Genomic DNA, 19,323 nt, shown 5'->3' on the forward strand with positions numbered 1-19,323 from the left:
TCACTTTTTATTAATTGTTTTTAATGGTCCCTTCTTCTAAGATTTTTTTTATGAAATTGTAAAAAAATTTAACAATAAATATGTAATTCAATTTATTTAATAACAAATACAATTACCAATTATTATATAAAAAAAACGTTTTTTTATGAGTTTATAATCAAATATTAACATCACCTAGGGTGGGTTTTTCACTTGAAGATCAAATGCCAATTAATAATCAGATTAGTTAATCTAAAAATAAATATAATCTAACGTTAAACCAGTTTGATTCTTTTTGGTTGTAGTTTAAACTTTGTAGTATTGCCATACACAAAGTCAGAAAATGTCACATTTTGTTATCAAAACAGTGAGTAATTTATAAATAAGAAACAGAAAATTGAGATTGGAAAAATCAAATTAAAACCAAAAATTTTTTCAAATTATATGTATACATGTATTCCTACACAAATATTTTTGCATCTGTTGTTTGTACTTTCAGAACTTAGGTTAGGTTAGGTCTTTTAATCTTCATTTCATTTAATCTCCAATTTTCAAACCCGCCCTTAGTAAATACTGCATCATTCCATCATTATCCATGTATGGTAATCCACATACATACAGTGTTAAACAAAATTATAAGAAACAATAAAATTATAAGAAACACAATTTTGAAAAATTAAGTGTTGGAATTTTGAAAGAGTTTAAATTAATGTTTATGGTAAAACCCTATCTGAACAGCTATGAAACTTTAAAAAGTAGTTTTTCATTAGAATATTTAATGAAAAATTTCAAACCGGCGGATCGTCTTTAAGTTTTATACGGACCCAAAATATATACTTGTTGTGGTATCTACAACCAATATTTCTTTAATCGCTATGTCTAGTTGTATGTAAACAATTTTCTAAGGGCTCGGTAATGTAAATGAAGAATTATTTAAAAAATCATTTAAATTATTTGATTTCATTAAATTTTTATTAATTAAAATTTAATATTTTATAGTTGAAGAAGCTACATATCGAATATGTCTGCATGACAAACGAGTAACAATTCACATGATTTAATCGTTTTTATTTCCAGCAAACAAACCTGTTGCAATGTTCAAAATCGTGCGATCGTTGAAAAACATTAAATTGTCAATAATTCATTTTTGAAATTACTTGATTGACAGAACTGGTGAGATACATTCTCTTGTTACCCATTCCGATATTAAATGATTGATTTATGTTGTGATCTAAATAGTGTGATTTTCTAAATTAAAACTACTCAATGAAAATATATTGGCCGGATTAGTTAGCAAACAAAACTAAATTGACAACTCAAAAACAATTAAATTAAAAATCGTGGTAATAGTAATCAATTTATGTTACTTTTATCCTTTAAACAACATTTCTCAATTTGAACTATGGCTTTGGAAAATGGAAAATAGTGTTGAAATTCAGAGACGCCTAAATAATGTTTATAAAAATTTAAATTAAATTGTAAATAAATATTTTTTAAGTTAAATCCGGACTCACTGTATGCATGGAATGACAATTTATGTAAATACAATAATATTTTTATATATAAAAATATATAAATCAGAATTTACACTATAACTTGTTCGTTAACAATTTTTTAAAAAAGTAAAAAAAAATAAAATAAAAGTAAATGCTTATTTAATGTGCGAAATTTTATTAAATAATTGGCTTAAACAATTGTTAAAATATTTAAAATAAATACATACTAGTATTAAATAATAATATACATATATTCATATATATGTATCATAATAAATTTTTGAAATTTATACCAGATTTATAAATCAATATTATTGAAAATTTAATTATATAAACCTTTGATAAATTTAAAAATTTATTATGAAAATGGGTATAATTACTTAATAGTGTAATTTCTGTTAAATATATAATTACATATACATATGTATATTTGTGGTTACTTACATATATATTTTGTAATAAATTTTTTACAACAATTAAATTGGAATAAATTTCTTTTAAATATTGCTTTTTGCCATTTTTTAAATACACAAGTTTTAGAACTCGTTACATTTGCTTATTTTATAAATTTCTTATCTTTATTAATCCACAAATATTTTGTAAATATTTGCTTAATAATGTCTTTTATATAATTTAATATATTATTTGTTTTAAAGGAGGGAAAATGGAGGGGAATTTTAAAAATTTCACATTGACAACATTTAGATTTTTGAAAATACAATACAAAAAAATTACATAAAATACATATGTATGTATATATGTATGTTAGTTTGTTTTCTTAAAAAAACTGGAATTTTCTTGTTTTCAACAAACATTTTTTAAACATCTATTTATATATGTATGTAGTTTATATATATATAAAAAAAATTCAATGTATATATGTATGTATGTTTTAGTTATTTAAATATATAAATAAGTTATATGGTATTTTACCCTATTCATTCTAAAGTGGACCCATTTTCAAAAAGGATGTTTTTTTGCTGTTTTTAGTGGCAAACAATATAGTATAATAGTTTAAGTTTTACTCTAGTAAAATATTCTATTAGCTAAAATTAACTCAAAATAATTATTTAACTTAAGCCATTCAAATAAGTACGTTATAGACTAGACTTGTTTTTAGTAAACGATGATAATGTAAATAATACTTATTATGTTTTCTGTCAAACTTTACACCGAACTAACTAAATATAATGAAATTATTATAATTCAACTTGCGTACAAGTATAGTGGCATAGAAATTAGTTTACAAAACATGTAAGTTTTCACAGCTTTTTGATTTCGAATCTCGAGCCCAGACTCGGCCCAATAAGCCTTTGACTTTTAAGCTAGTAGAAGTGCGGGAACCACGATATTTACGGGGACTAAAAATAAAAAAAAATTAAAAATGTTATCAATAAATTGCTATTTAAAAGATTTTTTAAAATTAAATTACCTGCTGTGAGCACTACCAGGTGGTGTATTGACATCCGATATTATATTATTGGTGGGACCCATAGGTGTATTGGGATTAGTACCACCCGTTAAACAGGCTCCACTTAATGGCGAGCAAGCTCTTCTCTTTGATTTTCTTATAGAACGTTTTCTAAACATATCCCTAATAGATTTAAGTAAATTTTAAGGATTAAAAATTTGTTTGAAATTTTTTTATTAAAAATTATAAAAATTACCTGGATTTTTCGGGATTTTCTAGTTTAAGACGTATTTGTGACAATAAACCCACCAATAATTCATCCACATTATGATTAATACCCACTGAAGTTTCTATAAATTTACAATCGTATGCGGTGGCCATAGCTTTGCCCTCTGAAAATTTATAACAAATAAAGGAATACATAAGTAATGTTCATAATCGATTTGATTTGAAAAAAAGACATACCTTCAGCACTCACTAAACGACTTCTGGCCAAATCGGCCTTATTTGCCACTAAAATAACTGCCTTTTGGGCAATATTTTGATTTGTCCATAATACTTGTAAAATATGTTCGGCCACACTAAAACTACTACGATCAGAGGCAGAATATATGACACAATAGCCATGTGGATCATAACTACTCAGGCAATCATCGGGCTGAAATAAGATATTCACAATTATACATTTATAAAATGATTTAAAGGAAACTCTAAAATGTACGTTTTTTAAAAGGGTAAAAGTACCATTTTAAATCGTACTTTTTTAGTACCTTTTTTTAATGATACTTTTTTTTAAAAGGGTACTTTCCTAGTACCTTTTTTAAAAAGTTACTTTTTTAGTACCTTTTTTAAAAAAGGTACTTTTTAGTGCCTTTTTTAAAGATGCCTTTTTAAAAAGATACTTGTTGGTACCTTTTTTAAAAGTTAATTTAATATCCAATCTTTAAGGGCGGGTTTTTTGACTTCAAGATTATATTAAGTTTAATCTAGGAATGTGCCAATGTTGGCCGCTTAAACTAAAAAACAAGTAAAACAGCTATATTCGGCTGTTCCGAATCTTATATACCCTTCACCAAATCATAAAATAAATTTTTTAATATTTTTAGGTAAACAAAATAAATTTTTTTTTTAATATTTTTTCCCGAAATTTTTTTTAAAAAGTTTTTAATTTTATTAATTTTTTTTTGGAAAAAGAATTTAAGACAAAAAAATTAGTTTGATGAAAAAAATTCGGGTTAAAAAATATTTTTCCCGATTTGGACCCCTATAATGGGTATATACTTACATATATACATCGTTTCAATGGACTTTGATCTATTTATAATTAGATATCCATATTAATGACTTAGTAATCCAGATATAGATCAAAAATAGGCCAAAAATCGAGGTTGTCCCGGTTTTTTCCTTATATCTCAGCCATTTGTGTGCCGATTTTGTCGATTTTAAATAGCAACCGAGCCGGAAGAATTCCCGATATGAATCAGGTATGTAAGTTATTTGGGGGCTAAGGAAAGTTGATTTCAACATACAGACGGACATGGCTTTATCGAATTCGCTATCTATAACGATCCAGAATATACATATATACTTTGTGGGGTCGCAAATGAAAAATGTAGAAATTACAAACGGAATGACAAACTTATATATACCCTTGCCACTCATGGTGAAGGGTATAATAAATCAGAAAGTATAAACAGTTGATGGACATATATTTATAAATACAAATTTGCTACTTCTTATTCATAAATTACAAAAAAATGTGATATTTTCTAACGTTGTGTATGTCAATACTACGAAGTTTAAACTAGAACCGAAAACCATCAAAGTGGATTAACTTTAGATTAGTTCTATTTTTAGATTAACTAATCCGATTATTAATTGGCATTTGATGTTCAAGTAAAAAACTCGACCTAAGACTAATTTTAATTTAATCGCTGATCTTAAAGTCAAAAAACCCGAACTAAGTGTAGTTATAAAATCGTGCCAATGTATAACTTACCGTCATTTCGGCATAAGGATGATCGATAAATATTAATTCCGATTCTTCTGCATTCAATAATACTGAAACAGATTTTTCACCAGAGTCATCATCTAAACATCAAATGAAAAAGAAAACAAAATGAAACCTCAATTAAATTAATATAAATAAGCAAAAAGTATTAAACTTTATCAAGTGGAAAATTTGAAAAATCAAATGAGAGAGGAAAATAAACTGAGTGAATAATAATGTACGTGCAGTAACAAAATTTTCATTTCTTTTTTTTGGTTTAATAATAAAAATCTCTAAAGGAATATTTTATTATATAAATAAAGAAAATTGTGTATTAGAATGTGTGTATTTTTACATGTGTGTATAATGTGTGTGTGTGTGCATGGGAAAATTTGTATATTAGTATGTATGTTTGCGAGAGTATTTCAATGTGTGATTGATTAATAGATTGACTGATGTATTTATATTTTTATATTGAATGTATGTACAACTGTATGTATGTTTTATTTATGTATGTAAGTACGTATATATGTATTTGATTTTTATTATAAACAAAAGGATATTATTTGTTAAATTGTTCATATTATATTTTTTTATTCATAAATAACGATGCCAGACGTACATAGATATAATTTGTTTTGATTTTATTGTATTCAAATTTAATGGTCATAATAAAACCAAAATATTTTACTTCTATATAACAAAATATTAAAACAGGTATAATAACATAATGATGACGATGTTGAGGATGATGTTATGTAGGTGAAGTTACGTTTAGATTGTGTAATAGGATTCCTAATCAGGACAATTTTCTAGGGAATTCCCGGGTATACTTTTTTAGAACTTCCCGGGAAATTTCTTTATAAGTTTCCTTCATAATGTAAAAACATTATTTCTGCACAGATAAAGGCAATTCGTTGGGATTGGTTACCAATCGAATGATTATATCCATAGATGTCATTAGAAGAATTATTATTCAAATAACCTAATTTTTAGCACCCCAGCTAACAATTTTCAGCCACAACAGAAAAATTCGGTAATTTAGGCCGAATCATTTGATTAGCAATAAACTGGATTATCAGAACTACAACTACACAAATTATGAAGATATGAATCAGCTGGTTTCAGTAATATGGCAATAGAAAACATACAAAAGAAAATGTCAAAATGGTCAGGGTTTAGAAAGAGGGACATATATCATAGAGTTTTCATAATCCATACACCAAATCACGGTGAAGGGTATATTCACGTTAGACTTATCTAACTATACTTGATAAATATTTATCATAACAATTAAAGACGTTTTTTGTCAAGACAAAGTTGTCTGAGCAAAAGCACTAACAATTTTGTCATAACGAAGCAATAATACTAATAAATGCAGACTATACCTGATAATTTTTTATCTTGACAATTATGTCATTCCGTTTGTAATTTATACATATCCATTGTCAATGGTGAGGAGAGTCGATTCGTGTCTCTGCCTGCCGTAATTAGATTTTCATCTGCCGAAATCAGCATAATAAAGTTTTCACCAAGTTTAATTTCAATTATATTGGAAAAACCGAGGCATTTGTAAAAAACACTTGTTTTACAGGGAAATAAAACCAACTTTAAACTTGGAAACTGGGGGCGCTAGGACCAAATTCCGATTTTTTTAATCTGTTTGTGCATTTGAAAGTTCTTACTTATGTGTATTTAGTTCTTATAGTTGAATACAAATGGAGTATAAACAATTTTTAATAGAAATCTAGTATAAATATTTACAAAATAATAGTAGTAACAATATTTTTTAAATATTTGCAGTAGTTTTGTGTAAATTATCACTAAAGTGATCTCAAACAATTCGAATAAATTAATAAAATTTTATCTTAATTCATTTCCAATTCATTTCATAAAACCATTCCCGTCAAACAAATTATTTAGCTTCATTCAAAGCATTTATTTAAATATAATTCATTGTTGAATTAATTCATAATAAAATTCATTCAACCTTTGAATCATAGAATAAAATATACATAGAAGTGCCACTGAGAGACAAAAATCCTAAGTCTGTTGTTAAAAACCTAAATCTGGCAACAACAAAATAAATGTAAATCAATTTATTTTGTTGTTGTAAATATCAGTTATAAAATTTGGTAGAGAGTAGTTATTTTCACCCTCAATATTTGTAAATTCAAATCTAATCCAAATTGAATTTAAATATTTTTTGTTCATTAAATTTATTTTTGTTTTTAATCATCTACGAAATAAATTTTCTGAGGATTTTTTCTAATAGATTTGAGTTGAAGACAAATTTCATCATTTAATCTATTTCTGAACATTTTTGTAATGGATTTGAAAACTTGAATTATTCAATAAGGAATTAATTCTTATAAACAATGAATTCGCAAAGTAAAAAATTCAATAAGTTTGTTTATTTATTTATTTAAAGTCTATAGAATTACAAAGTACTGAGGAATTAAGCCTATGAATTAATTTGGTTAAGAGATACAATTTTATGTGATTTTGAAAATAAAATTAAAAATTAATTCTTTCGAACCTTTGATCATATTGTATAAGGGAGTGTGTTGCTACTAAAATAAAAGTATGAAAAGTAAAATTTTGGATTGAAATTACTACTTTTTCTTCCTCTAAAAGGTGAAGAGGTATGTATGTACCTGTTTCACGGTATTTTGTACATTTCTGTCTGCTGCTATTTGGTGCAAGTTTATATCTGCACATATCATTCTGAGATTGTTTCGGATTATTAACACTTAATCTAGAAATGAATGATGGCTTTTGATATGTATGGCCTAATCATTAAATATAATAAAAGAGAAAAGTTTGATTTACTCTGATTATTATATATATTGTTTAAAGGTTAAAAGGAAGAGAATTCATTTCAAACCAAAAAATAAAAAAAAACGGTTAACTGCATGCATTTCCAACCTTAAATTAAGCAAACCTTGAAGAAAAAATAACATAAAACTGAGGGACAGGCAGAGAAACAAGAGAAAAAAAGTCTGGATAAAAGACGAGTATTGACGTGAATCAAACCAATTAAAAATATGTCAAGTTCATTGCGTTTTTCTTTTTTTTTTCTTTATCGTTCTGAAATAAATGGATGTATTTTCCTTTTTTCGTAGGACTTTTTGTATGAATCATTTTCAGTGTAATTGTGTGGTTGGTCGATTGGTTCGGAATATTATGAAAGAAAAGGTTGTTACATTGTAACCTAGTGGCATGTGTAGGGATGGGTAGTAGTTGTGTGTTGTGTGTGGCTTGATAAATGAACCAAATATAAAATTATATTCAAAGTTGAAAGGATTTGATTTGTAATTGCAAGGTGTGGGTGTGGGTGGGTTTGGTGAAGTAATAATGAGTATGTGAGTTCATGAGCTCTATAATGAAAGAAATAATAAATGATCGATAAATGTTGGGTTTGGAATGAATGTGTGTGCATTTTTAGCTGTTATTTTATATTTTAATTGCTATTTATATTCTTATTGTGATATTGTAATCTTCTATATGTAGTTTGTAATTATAAAGATATGAAAGTTGCAGTATATGAATATATTTATGCATTTATTTATTTTTCTTTTGGTTTGATTTAGATTATAACAAAGCTATTTTTATTTATTTAGATACACAATAGTAAGTAGTAAACGTGATTAAAAACAGAGCAAGAAATTAAAGAAAACTATAAAACCAAATGAATTTGAATATAAAAATATTGAACATTTTCTGGTTTAAATACTATTTTTTATTAATGTTTTGTTTATTTTGAATATTTTAATGCAATATTTTGTTTGTTTTGTTTACCGTCAGCGGGTTTTTCGATATGTATACGAATGTTACAATTATTGCCTGCAGTCAGTAGTCCATCGTATTTTATAAATTGTATGTTTGTATTAAATTGGATTAAAATAGATTGCAGGATATTAACAATTTTTATTTCATTTTAGTTTTTCATATAAGTATGTATATTTTTTGTTTTTTTTTTGTTTTAAATTTGTTTACAGTTGAAATGGAAAACCCAAAACAGAGTAGGAGGAAAAGATGAGAAAAAAAAGAAAATTTATGCATAAATTTACTTGAACTATTAAACTAAATTTAATTAAACTAATTGGCATGTTGAAAAAATAACACTTAAAAATTAATATAGAGAAGATTCACATTGAAAATGAAACTAATGATGGTGCAAAGTAAATAGCAAATACATAATGTGAAAGTAAAGTAAGTTAGTATTAATATTATGTTTCCTCTTTTTAATTTCAAATCAATATTTAAAACACTTAAATTGACTATTTCCGGTAATAATGGCGAATATGATTATGCTAGTTTATTTGTATATTTGTTTGTTTGTTTATCTGTTTGGTAGTTTTGTAGTGACTGGCTTAGTTTTTGTATGGAATTTTATTGATGCAATACAAAAGAAAATGTAATTAAAAGATAGAAAACAAAGTAAAATGAAATAAACACAAGGTAAAACAAACAGCTAGTATTGCGTGCAAAGGACATGTGAGTGAGCTCATGGTTGTTTAATTTTTTTTTTTAAATAAAACTCTTCATTTTAACACGAAGTCTTTTTTGCATTCTAAATATTACAGAAGTAGTATGTTGTAATAGATCTGGTTTTAGCTAAATAGATATACATTAGAAAGGCCCCATTTACATGGAGGAAAAATTAATAAAACTAAAGTTTATTTTTTTTTGAGAAGACCATTTAAACTTTAAAGTATTCTTCTTAAATTGTGACATAGAATTATTTAAAGTAATTTAAATGAATACATTGTACAACCCATATAAATTCACCAAAACGGTGAATCAGAAAGGAGAAAAAATATGTTTCGAAAAATTCCAATTAAATTCGAACTAGATTGAATTTCGTAAAACCATTTCGGTGAATATCAATACATGAGATTTAGAACCCAGCAAAAACTTGGTATTGACTTGCAATTACTGAACAACTTACTTTTCAATGACTATTTCATACCTTCTGCATTACATTAGAAGTCGTTTGGTAATGGTTGACATATAATAATTATTTCCTTATATAATAATTTATACAACCATTGAATTTTAACATTTTTGTAAATTCAAATTGATTTAAAATATTTTTTTCTTCATTCAATTTCTTAATATATTAGTATTTTAGCTCATTACATTGTAATGTATGTTTTTGCTGACAACGTATTCATTTACTTTAAATAATTCATTGTCAAAATATAAAAAAAAACTTAAAATTTTTGTAAAAATTACAAAATCTTGAAACCTTGGACTTGCACGATAATTCAGATATGACATTGAAAGAGGCTTTTCAAAGACCTTTCACATGATACCAACATTTCAATGTTTCATTTGCGAGAAAAACAATCATACAAATCTTAACAAAATATCATTTGATCCAGCTCATGAACCCTGGACAAACATTTTGAGAAACGGAATATTAGAATGAATTAAACTTTTATATTAGTTGGGAACATCCAAAACTTTTTTTGGGGCCACCCAAATATACATAAGTAACGTAATGTTTAGCTAAATCTAAATCATTTCGAGTGTTTTACAAGAAAGCTATGGTGTCAGAATTGCAATCTTGTTAATTTTGTGGTTGTATTCCAGGGGAAATTTTGTGTATATGAGTATTTGAATACAACCGTATACTAGTATTTTCTATTTCTTCTGTATAACAGTATTTCCTAATTCTTTTTTACAACAGTAAAGAAAATATTGTAATAACAGAATTTTCTATAAAAAATATTGTGTATAACAGTATTTTTTACAGAAAATCATTAGTATAACAGTACTTTCTAATGCTGATCTTGCATATAACAGTTCTTTTCTACGGAAAATCTTGTGTATAAGAGTATTTGCAATAGAAAATCCTGAGTATAACAGTATTATCTATAGAAAAGCTTGTGTATAACTGTATTGTCTATAGAAAATCTTATGTATAACGATATTTTATTTACAGAAAATCTTGTGTATAAGAGTATTTGCAATAGAAAATCCTGAGTATAACAGTATTATCTATAGAAAATCTTGAGTATAACAATATTTTCTAGAGAAAATTTTGTGTATGACAGTTTTTTCTATAGGAAATCTTATGTAACAGTATTTGCTACTGAAAATCTTGAGTATAACACAATTGTCTATAGATAATCGTGAGTATAACAGTATTTTATATAGAAAATTTTGTGTACAACAGTTTTTTTTTAGTAAATCTTATGTATAAAAGTATTTTCTAAAGAAAATCTTATATATAACGGTATTTTCTATAGAAAATCTTTTGTATAAGAATATAGAAAATCTTGTGTATAACAGTTTTTTCCATAGAAAATCTTCTGAATATCAGTTTTTGATATTGAAAATCTTTTATATAATAGTATTTTCTATAGAAAATCTTGAGTATAACAGTATTTTCTATAGAGAATATAGTGTATAACAGTATTTTCTAATGAAAATATTGTGTATAACTTTATTTTCTATAGAAAGTCTTGCGTATTTTCTATAAAAAATATAGAGTATTACAATATTTCTTACAGAAAATCTTGAGTGGAACATTATTTTATATTGAAAATCTTGCGTTTCATTAGAAAATCTTTTGTATAACAGTTTTACAAATCTTGTGTTTTCCGACCCTGCTTGTGAGGGATAGCTTAGATAATAAAAACAAAAAAATCCTTTCATAACTCAACGATGGCTGCTATTTGTATTCAATGGATTTACTGAACATGCAACTTTTTTTGTGTTTTTTTATTTGTTTTAGATTTATTGCATTTAGATCACAGCTATAGGTAGGTAAAAAGTAATAATATAAATAGTTGTATTTTAGTGAACCAAATCCCTCTATAGTTTAAATAAAATTAAAAAAATATGTATATGAATATTTAGATTAGATTTAGTTTTTAAAATGAAATCGAATTATTATGTCCATATAGAGCGGTATGTTTTCTAAATTATTTGAGAAAATGCTTGAAAAAATACAAATTAATAAAATGCTAATTATTTGCAAAACCTGGCCCATATAAATGCTATATAGTAGTATAAGCAATTAGCACTTATTAAATATTCAGTCAAAGAAAAGCTACATAGTACAAAATATCCAGCTAAATTTTAATAAAATAATACAAGATTTTTATGTGTAAGTCCTTAGTATTCACCCATGTACAAATAAAAACAGGTTAATTAACTAAAATATAAAGCTTTTAAGCAAAACGATTTGAAAAACCACAAAAATAAAGCTAAAAATTAAAATGAAAATAAAAGCATAATAAAATGGTTTTGTATGAATATAATGAAATAATTTCTTAAAATCATTAACACGTGAAAAACTTACCAATACTGGTATCGTAAGCATGTAAATATTCTGAGGTCATAAATTGTGAGACCAAAGAACTTTTACCCACAGCGGTTCCACCCAGCATAAGGACTCTAAAATGAAATAAAAATAAAATATTCATTTTAGAAATGTATTACTTATATAGATACATAATGTAGGTATTATTTAAAACTTTAAGTTTTTATTACCTGTAAGGACCACTGCCCGGATTTGAAGTACTACTTTCACGACTTGAGGCTAAACTGCAAGTGGCTGAGTTGCGAGCAGAATGTACTTGGGTAGGTTGAAGTTGGGTTGTTAAATGTTCATTGCTATTTAATAAGAAAAAATAATATTTCATAATTAAATTAAAGATTTTTCTCTTAATATAATTCGTCCAAATTTTTTTATAAAATTTCTATAAATCTAACAATTACGGCAGTACTGTTATTATTTACCTTGAATTTGAACTGGCTACACTGTTATTTGATTTACTGCGTCTACTTTTTAAGGAATCACCACGATTTATTACTCCCTTGCCGGTTATCGAAAAATGTCTTAATCTGTAGTATTCTTCCTCCACTCCGGTATTGGGCATAGAGGCCACTCTGTTTAATAAACCAATATTCGTTTTTTTTTTTGAGTCTATATTATTTAGAGCGTTTAAAGCATTTAATTACCTTGATCTTTGTTGTGGCAGACATAATTGATTTGGACGACCTGAAGCTCTACTGCCAGGCGTTTTAACTGACTGTGATCGACTGTGATGAGGGGAACCATAACTGTAATTATACAAATATTAGTTATATTTACCATTCACATTTTAGCAAATATTAAATTTTATATTTGTATTTGTTTTTACCGCATTTCAAAATCTCTTAATTCTTCAAATGTCAGGGTATTTGTTACATCCAATAATTGTCGCATATTTTCATCACGTTTCTGTTGCTGCTGCTGTTGATAGTTTTGATGTTGTGCTGCTGCTGCTGTAGCATTGGGTGCCTGATGAAATTGCTGCGAATGACGTTTACGTGCAGACAATGAAATTATATTCTGTGGATCTTTGTCCTGTTCAACACTTATGAAATCATTTTCATTTTTAATTAATAATGTTTCAATGGTATTATCTAAACTAAGGGACGGCTGAAATTGCAAAGGAAGACAAATAATTTTTAATAGATTATAGATGACAAATAAAACTATAAAAGAAAACCTCAGTGTTATTGTTATAATATGTAAGTATTAACGAGTTATGTGAATAGATTTGTTATACTTAAAAATAGTTTATAACAGTAGAAAACATTTAAGTTTATGTTTATTTTATTAAAGGTTTATATAACAATATATAGACACTTGACCCCGCTGAATTTTGGTAAAATGTTCTTTAAATCACAGCCATAATATTCTAAAATTTAATTTATTCAAATTATCAAATTCTTGCTGAATGCTTTAATGGAATTGTTAAGAAAATATTTTTAATTTGATTTTGAAAATTCAATTAAGAATTAATTCTATCGAACCTTTGTATATGAAATATAATACTTATATTACTTGGAGTTGAAGTAATTTAAAGTTATTTTTAAAAATATGTATTAATAAATAATATAAATTTAAAATGGAATTGTAATTACTAGTTTATTTTTACAAAAATCAAATGGTGGTTAGAATATTCGGTTTTTGTTCAAACTTGTATTCGAAATGTCGACCCAATATTGTTTCGAACAAATAATTATATGAATTTTCAACGTAACTCTCTAGATTTTTTCTTTTACTATGTTTTCTTTAAGCTACAACGAATTAAAATCGGTTTGAAATAATTTTTTTATACCCTTCACCATGAGTGGCAAGGGTATATATAAGTTTGTCATTCCGTTTGTAATTTCCATATATATTCTGAATCGTTATAGATAGCGGAATCGATATAGCCATGTCCGTCTGTCTGTCTGTGTGTTGAAATCAACTTTCCGAAGCCCCCAAATAACTTACATACACGATTCATACATCAATATCTCCGAAATTCTTCCGGCTCGGTCGCTATTTAAAATCGAGAAAATCGGTCCACAAATGGACATACAAAAAATATTTTTTAACCCGAATTTTTTTTTCATCAAAAAATTTTTTTGTCATAAATTGTTTTTCCAAAAAAATTAATTAAAGAAATTTAAAAAAAAGAAATTTTGAAAAAACTTTTTTTAAAAAAAATTAAAAAAAAATTTTTTTTTAAAAATTTTGATTTTGTTTAATTTGGTGAAGGGTGTATAAGATTCGGCACAGCCAAATATAGCTCTCTTACTTGTTTTTTTCTATACTTGATAAATTTTTGTCATGATAAACGTTAAAATGGTTGTCAATATAAAAAAATATCAGGTATAGCCTCCATTTATTAGTGTTATTGCTTCGTTATTTCCAAATTGTTAGTGCTTTTACTCAGACAATTATCTCTTGACAACAAACGTCATTTATTGTTTTGATAAATATTTGTCAAGTATAGACAGAGGATAAGAAATTCAAGAACAAATTTTATATGTTTTGGAATATTTTCTTATGTTTTTAGTTCAATAAATGTTAAAGTTTTTTTATTTAATATTTTTTTATTAAAATTCTTTATTTGCCATCTAGAAAATTTTTGAATATAAGCGAATTCACACAAGTTATAGATTTCAAGAGAATTGAATATTTATCTAAAATTTTAGATGTGTTCATCGCAAGCAGCTGTCAGCAAACAGTATGTGTTTGTGGGCCACTTTAGAAAATTCAATATACATATGGGGGATTTCATGTCAAGTGAACCAACTTTTGAAATCGATGTCTTCCGATCGGGATGAAATTTGCACCAAGGTTAGCTCTATTGGATAGTAACTCAGACACAATTTTTCAACAACATCGGTCGAGAACTCTCTGAGTTATAGGGGGTAAAATTTTGACAATTTGGTCAAACAGGGGTTTTTTCTTATCCATGTAACTTATTACCTATTGTTCTTAGCAAAATGTGTTCCAAATAGTATAGATAGCTATTTCTTCGATCTTTCGAAAAAAAATATTTAAAAAAAAAAATAAAAAATTTTTAATATTTTTTTTCCGAAATCAAAAACTTTTTTGACTTTTTTTTAAAATACGCTATTTTTTTTTATTTTTTTTTTCTTAAAATAAAGTTTAGATATTTTCCTTGAACACCTACTTGGTCGCTTAGTGGGATGCGAGTGGGATATCTATCAAAATAAATATTTTGTAACTCAAAACATAAAATTTTTGACTTTTTTTGCAAAATCAAAAACTTTGTTGACTTTTTTTTTTCAAAATGGACCCTTTTTTAATCTTTTTTTTTAGGTCAAACAAAAGCTTAGATATTATCCTTGAAGACCCTTTTGGTCGCTTAGTGGGATGCGAGTGGGATATCTATCAAAATAAATATTTTTTAACTCAAGACTTACAATTTTTGACTTTTTTTTTTGCAAATACGATTTTTTTTCCAAATGGGCCCTTTTTTTAAAATTTTTTTTGTAGTCAAAAGAAAGCTTAGGTCCATTCCTTTAAGATATTTTTAGTCCCTTAGTGGGATGCGAGTAGGATATCTATCAAAATAAATATTTTGTAACGCAAGACATACAATTTTTTAATTTTTTTTTGCAAAATCAAAATTTTTTCCAATATGGGCCCTTTTTTAATTTTTTTTTTTTGCTCAAAAGAAAGCCTAGGTCCATTCCTTTAAGATATTTTTAGTCCCTTAGTGGGATGCGAGTGGGATATCTATCAAAATAAATGTTTTAACACAAAAATTGTATGTCTTGAGTTACAAAACATTTATTTTGATATATATCCCACTCGCATCCCACTAAGCGATCAAAACCATCTTAAAGGAATAGGCCTAAGGTTTCTTTATAGCAAAAAAAAAAATTACAAAAAGGGCCCATTTTAAAAAAAAGTCAAAAAAGTTTTTGATTTTGCCAAAAAATCAAAAATTGTATATCTTGAGTTACAAAATATTTATTTTGATAGATATCCCACTCGTATCCCACTAAGGGACCTAAAATATCTTAAAGGAATGGACCTAAGCTTTCTTTTGACTAAAAAAAAATTTTTAAAAAAGGGCCCATTTTGAAAAAAAAATCGAATTTGCAAAAAAAAGTCAATAATTGAATGTCTTGAGTTACAACATTTTTATTTTAATAGATATCCTACTCACATCTTCCTAAGTGACAAAATAGGTCTTAAAGGAAAAGACCTAAGCTTTCTTTTGAGCAAAAAAAATTTTTAAAAAAAAGTCCCATATTGGAAAAAAATTTCGATTTTGCAAAAAAAAATTAAAAAATTGTATGTCTTGCGTTACAAAATATTTATTTTGATAGATATCCCACTCGAATCCCACTAAGGGACTAAAAATATCTTAAAGGAATGGACCTAGGCTTTCTTTTGAGCAAAAAAAAAAAAATTAAAAAAGGGCCCATATTGGAAAAAAATTTTGATTTTGCAAAAAAAAATTAAAAAATTGTATGTCTTGCGTTACAAAATATTTATTTTGATAGATATCCTACTCGCATCCCACTAAGGGACTAAAAATATCTTAAAGGAATGGACCTAAGCTTTCTTTTGACTACAAAAAAATTTTTAAAAAAAGGGCCCATTTGGAAAAAAAATCGTATTTGCAAAAAAAAAAGTAAAAAATTGTAAGTCTTGAGTTAAAAAATATTTATTTTGATAGATATCCCACTCGCATCCCACTAAGCGACCAAAAGGGTCTTCAAGGATAATATCTAAGCTTTTGTTTGACCTAAAAAAAAAGATTAAAAAAGGGTCCATTTTGAAAAAAAAAAGTCAACAAAGTTTTTGATTTTGCAAAAAAAGTCAAAAATTTTATGTTTTGAGTTACAAAATATTTATTTTGATAGATATCCCACTCGCATCCCACTAAGCGACCAAGTAGGTGTTCAAGGAAAATATCTAAACTTTATTTTAAGAAAAAAAAAAAAATAAAAAAAAATAGCGTATTTTAAAAAAAAGTCAAAAAAGTTTTTGATTTCGGAAAAAAAAATATTAAAAATTTTTTATTTTTTTTTTAAATATTTTTTTTCGAAAGATCGAAGAAATAGCTATCTATACTATTTGGAACACATTTTGCTAAGAACAATAGGTAATAAGTTACATGGATAAGAAAAAACCCCTGTTTGACCAAATTGTCAAAATTTTACCCCCTATAACTCAGAGAGTTCTCGACCGATATTGTTGAAAAATTGTGTCTGAGTTACTATCCAATAGAGCTAACCTTGGTGCAAATTTCATCCCGATCGGAAGACATCGATTTCAAAAGTTGGTTCACTTGACATGAAATCCCCCATATGTATATTTTTTTCGATTAAAATTGATTTAAATGTCGTAATTTTTAATAATACGCATAATGTCTACATGACATTTAAGAGATAATTAAATTCCCGCAAAAATAAGACATTATTTTATATGAAACTCATGACAGCAAATTATGACAGCTTGAATTAATTTAAATTGCTTTAATGTATCAAACAATATGATTTATTCATTGCCAAGAGAAATGTCAAAATATTTAATGTATAAACTTGAAATAATAATAAACCAAGCTGATCTCACACACTTCTTATAATATTAATTATTTAAATTTTAAAAAATTAATGTTTTTTAAATAATTTATCAAACAACAATTAAAACTGATTTAAAAAAAATGTAAAATCTGGTTTGCCTTCACTTTTATTGCTTAAAACCAAGGTTGGGTACCGATGTATGTAAATGTAACGGTAATTTGGACTATTTCGGTAACGATGATTTAACGGTAACTGTATGTTGGTTTATTTCGGTAACGATATTTGCTATCATTTCGGTAACGGCATTGTAATGATTATGTTAATTTCATCCTGACTTAATTTGTTTATAAAATTAAAAAAAATTTAAAATATGTTGACAAAGTTGGTGATTTATTATACTTTATTAAATTCCATAGATTTCAAATAATTTTTTTTTTATTTTTATAATTTCAAAATATTTATGGAATATCTGCAGCTTAGCGGTAACGTTAGTAGAGCTCAGATGGTATTTTAGTGTTAGCGGTAACGATTGCCAATCTTATTACTTTCAATCCAAATAATTCATTGTTCAAACTTACCCTATGTTTTTTAGAAAATCTTCTACAAATCCGTTTATATAAAGGATCCATAATTTTAATTTAATCCAAATATTTGTTTGTTGTGGTGGTGGTGTTGGAGTACTTTAAACTTTTCAATATAGCACTAAATTTTAAATTTCAATATTTGTTTATTACACTTTAACATACGAGTATGTTAACAGTTTAAGCGTTTTGCCACTTAAATAAATAATAGTTGTTTTGTTTATATTTATATTTATAAATTTTGTTTAATTACACATATATTGTTTTGTTTTAATGTTTTCTGTGTTCAGAGTTCATTAATAAAGGAAAAGTGTTTTTATTTTTAAATTAAACAAACGATTCTAAATAGAAAATCTTTCTTTTTGTTTTTTTTCTATAATTTTTATTTTTAATTATAATATTGTTTTTAGTTTCAATTTTGTGCTGTGCACTGTATAACGTATCGTAAACAAATAATAAGTGATCTTAACAATACAACGGTTTTTATAAACTAAAAACAGGCATGAAATTGTAAAAAAAACGAAGAAGAAAATTTTATTAAATTGTGTGTGAAAACTCACACGTAGAGATGAGATTATTTTGTAGCTGCTTGACAAGACAAGAGACAACACTGGAGAGAAAGAAAATTCTGAAAACAAAAATTAACACATAATATTTTTCGTGGAAAACATGAGATGTTCACCAAAAATAATCTCTATGTATGCGAAATGTACTAAATTTTATATTCTGTAGTGAAAACTGAAATTATTGTGAAGGGGCATTCTGAAGAAACATTAAAAAAAAGAGATCATCACGTCAATTGTTTATATGCAGCTGTTAGTGGAACGAAGACTGCGGGAGACCGGTGAAAATTATTAACAATAAAAGCAAGATTTGCTCTTATTGCAGTCGTAGTAAATTTAAGCGTATTATGGGCATTGAACCGTAATTGAATATCAAAGAAATTTAATATTTTGATATTTAAAATGCATTAGCATTTTAATGTTCACTTTGACATACCAATCAATCAATAATCAT

The 19,323-nt window shown here is 26.1% G+C and overlaps 1 protein-coding gene across 2 annotated transcripts; it reads right to left on the minus strand.

The window, feature by feature from the left end:
* Positions 1-2,026: 2,026 nt before the first annotated feature.
* LOC135959719 (uncharacterized) lies at positions 2,027-18,579 on the minus strand. 2 transcript variants are annotated; one of them, XM_065510748.1, is made up of 12 exons: positions 18,304-18,579; positions 13,039-13,319; positions 12,857-12,958; positions 12,635-12,784; positions 12,386-12,508; positions 12,195-12,289; positions 8,678-8,722; positions 4,886-4,977; positions 3,352-3,544; positions 3,143-3,278; positions 2,908-3,069; positions 2,027-2,836 (listed from the first exon to the last, which is right to left on the minus strand). In XM_065510748.1, the coding sequence occupies exons 1-12, from the start codon at positions 18,352-18,354 to the stop codon at positions 2,719-2,721; spliced, it is 1,548 nt and encodes a 515-aa protein (XP_065366820.1). In that variant the 5' UTR covers positions 18,355-18,579; the 3' UTR covers positions 2,027-2,718. The 2 variants fall into 2 exon arrangements, with proteins under 2 accessions (XP_065366820.1, XP_065366819.1); XM_065510747.1 differs by lacking the exon at positions 8,678-8,722 and having other exon boundaries at positions 18,304-18,578.
* Positions 18,580-19,323: the final 744 nt, after the last annotated feature.

This window comes from Calliphora vicina, chromosome 5 (genome assembly GCF_958450345.1).
Source record: "Calliphora vicina chromosome 5, idCalVici1.1, whole genome shotgun sequence".
NCBI lineage: Eukaryota > Metazoa > Arthropoda > Insecta > Diptera > Calliphoridae > Calliphora > Calliphora vicina.